This window comes from Atta colombica, unplaced genomic scaffold (assembly GCF_001594045.1).
Source record: "Atta colombica isolate Treedump-2 unplaced genomic scaffold, Acol1.0 scaffold135, whole genome shotgun sequence".
NCBI lineage: Eukaryota > Metazoa > Arthropoda > Insecta > Hymenoptera > Formicidae > Atta > Atta colombica.
In genome coordinates this window covers 354,324-358,080 of record NW_017259223.1, presented here as the reverse complement: position 1 = coordinate 358,080, position 3,757 = coordinate 354,324, and the positions used below count along the sequence as shown (strand labels likewise).

The 3,757-nt window shown below is 35.7% G+C and overlaps 1 protein-coding gene across 1 annotated transcript in view; it reads left to right on the top strand.

Moving 5' to 3' along the window:
• Nucleotides 1-2,933: 2,933 nt before the first annotated feature.
• Nucleotides 2,934-3,757, top strand: part of LOC108684472 (GRB2-associated-binding protein 2) — a 4,504-nt gene continuing 3,680 nt past the window's right edge. Inside the window, exon 1 of the mRNA XM_018188798.1 lies at nucleotides 2,934-3,503. Coding sequence (XP_018044287.1) covers nucleotides 3,423-3,503 — 81 coding nt within the window. The 5' untranslated portion in view covers nucleotides 2,934-3,422. The remainder of the gene's footprint in view (nucleotides 3,504-3,757) is intronic.

The window sequence follows — 3,757 nt, the reverse complement described above, 5'->3', positions numbered from 1 at the left end:
AAACATCTTTAGAAAGTATTTGTAAAGTTATGTATTTAAAAGATTGTATATAATTAATTGTTATAATTAATTACTTTTAATACTTCTGATATTTCAAAGAAAAGAAATGCGCGGGATATGAATGACCTAATTGTGTGTACTAAGAATTAATAACCATCTTGGAGCCATTTTGATGTCATGATAACTTTTTGTTCTACTTGGGACATCAAGCGAATCGAATGAATCGAACGAATAAGCATTTGATAGCTTGGCGGAAAAACACTGTAAAAGAATGTGCAGGGAAATGCGCATATGTTCGATAACGCTCTGCATCTCATGACGGAAGATTGAACGCATCATTGGAAATTTTTCGAATATCGGAGACGGCACTCACCGAGAAAGCGAGATGGGTGTAACAGCACCGATTCATTCTTGAACGCCGTGAATGCGGTCACGAGTGATCGTGCGTTCCGTATGCGAGCGATCGTAATGGTGGACAGCGCGAAGTTGTCGACAATCGACGATGCGCGACAGGGGCGGAGGAGAAAGATTAGAAACCCCAGCTGTGTTCCAAAATTGATTGCTAGTACCAAAAATCTCTAGTGTACATAACGTAAACTGTATTTTCAAGGCTAGCTTTGCTAGTAGTAAATTTGAAACACAGCCCCTATAATAGAGTCTGATCACGAGCAATTTTGTTAAAATAAGGCTAAGACAAAAGGATATAAATACAATATATATATAGAGTCTCTTTTTATAGTATATGCTATCTCATTTTAACTTATATTATTTTACTCATTTTAAGTTATTAAAAGTTATTGTTAAGCTGATCAAAAGTTGTCATCCTTATCCAGACAATGATATAGCTAGTATTCACATTGTCGATTCTTATATTCATACAACCAATTATTACAGAAAATTTTCAAAAATGTTTCAACTTTTTGCATCTCGCATGTACAACAAGTTCATGTACAACAGTTCTGAAAGGATTTTGCGATATGTCATATGAAATGTTTTAACAGAAGTGTTTCTAAAATCTATCGTATGCAATAAATTGAAAAACATATTTAAACAGTACAAAAAATCATTATGATGTTAAAATCCAAAATGTTTACTAAAAGTCATTTTTTGGTCAATCACGATTCAATTTAACATTATTTTGTTATTGCGAAAAACTTTTATATATGAATAATGATATTGTGTGGAAACTGCAGGTGTGATTTTTTTTTAATAGTGATTATGTACAATATATATGTGCGCTTTTATACATATAATATGCTTAATTAATCAAAATAATTGGCGATATGATAATTATTTTTAAGAAATACTTTAAGTTTATTTCAATAAGTTTATTTCAATAAGTAATCTTGTGAACAGATCACAAAAAAGTCTTAATAAATTTTAAGTATTTTAGAAACAAGATATATATATATATATATATGTTTCATTGATATTTAAATAATATTTATATTTATTATATCAACATAATAAATTTAAATATTATTTAAGTATCAATCAAGTATATTTAAATATCATTTTTGTAGTAATAGAAATAGCTAAAATTTTTTTGGTATATTTCAAAAAGATTGCAGATTCTTTCTGTGACATTTCTTCATTCTTTCAACAAGGTTTGTGCAAATATCGCGAACATTTTGCTATTCCAGAGTTATCTCAGAAATGTTGCAGACATATTTCGCAATTTTTATGAAATGTCATTAATTTTCAGTTGAAATATTTCTGATATGTTTCTGAAAATTTTCGGTATTGTATGGATATTTCAAATCGTATTAAGTATAATCTTAAGATATCATATAAACCAATCACAAAGCCGTAATGTCTTAAGACATTACTTAAGATGATCTTGAAATAAGAATTCACAATTAATAGCCTTCGAATCTCCAGGGAAAAACGTAAAACTAATAAAACAATCAACTATTTAACGGATTTGATGTCTTTCCGTGTTATTATCTAGGGACACAAATTTTCAAACAGAACAAAAAAAAAGTCAAAATAATTTCAAAATGATTATTAAAAATTCTAGAAAGCTAGAATTTGTCACCATTTTGACATCTTTAAAAAGATGATATCTTCAACATCAGCTTATTTGCTGGGAGTTACTTTTCGATCAATGATGGTGACATTGATGACTCATTTTAACGTCATCGTTCATTTTGACATTATGATTGATTCTACTTGAAGAATATCTATCTTCTCCAACTCGCGTGCGCAAAATTCTTCTCAATCTCTGATGCGATCACTTCCGGCGCCAATTCTTTATTAAACTTTGATTGGAACCGTGCGATGTCTTTTTCTTTTGTTCTTTGATCAAAGGAAGATATATCGAAGAGTATCAGAGTAAGATGGAAGAAGCATTCAAATAGAACATACAAAGCATAATAATATCATAAAGACATCGATCATTAGGACCTTATTTGTCACTTAAGTTCATTTTTAAATAACATCATGATGACATTCTATGATAACATTACGACTTTATTACGACTCTTCTCCATTTCTACCAATGTAGATAAACTTTAATCTCTATTTAATTTACTCTTTATCTTTTTTTAATTCTTAGAAATAGTAAAAGATAAACAGTAAGTTTAAGATTAAAGTTTCTACATCTATATTGATAGAATCTACATTGATAGAAATGAACATTATCCCAAGCAGAACAACAAATCACGATAACATCAAAATGACATTAAAATGAATCGGAAATGATTGAAAAATAACTTTTAATGATCATTTGGAGTCATTTTGACATCATTTTGATATCATAATGGTTTATGGTTCTGCTTGCTGGGCAACGCCTAATCGAGGATTCGGGCGACCGCGGGGATTCGTACGTTACTGCGCTGTCACCGTCAACTGTGCCCCGGAGTATGTCACTCGCGAGTCGCGCGAGCCTTGGCACGCGTGGCCACGACGGCGAGTCAGCGAGTGGTGGGAATTGCAGCATACGCGGTGGGACGAGGCGAGACGGAAAACGGTCCCATCGCCGTTCGGCCGTTCGCTGTTCGCGCGTGTCTTTGTGCGAGACCTGCAGTGTCCCGTTGCGGCCTGTTCCGAGCTCCGGGCTCCGTTTCTCCGCGTGTCGGTACCGTCGCGCGTGCGCGTGTAAGAGAGACAGGTCACTCTGCATACGTGAAGAATAGAAGAGACAAGACTCAGTGAAGATCAGGGTAAGAGAGGGGGTAGTCGACGTGCGTGAGGGGCTTGTTTCTCCGTGTTGCGCCGTTGGGGCCAAAAATAGACAAATGGTTGATGAACGCGTCGTCGTCTCCGTCGTCGGTGGTTCCTCGCGCTTTTCCAGAATGTTCCTCACGCCACTGAGATCGTAGATCACTCACAACAAGCGATCGAGCAAGCGAGCAATCAAGCGATTTAGAGCGATCGCGCCGCCTTGGCCACTATCCACCATCTCCTGAGTGGAGGAAGAGATGGAAGTGCTCAAGACGTCCCAGGAAATCGTCTACGAAGGATGGCTCATCAAATCGCCACCAACCAAGCTCTGGAGAGCGGTTCGTACTAGTTATTAAACGGATTCGCACGTCGCGTTCTTATCTACAAGGCTCCCAGGTGGAGGGATAGTCATTGTTTACGTCCGCCCAGGATTTCCTCTTTTTTTTTATCTACGAGTGGAATCGACTGTGGACTCCTGGGCGTTGTCTAATTTTTCGTGAAAAACTAGAGCACCAATCGGTGACAACTATCCTGGTTCACTGCTCGTGCGAGAAATATATCTTGGCCTAACCTATATATATATATATATATA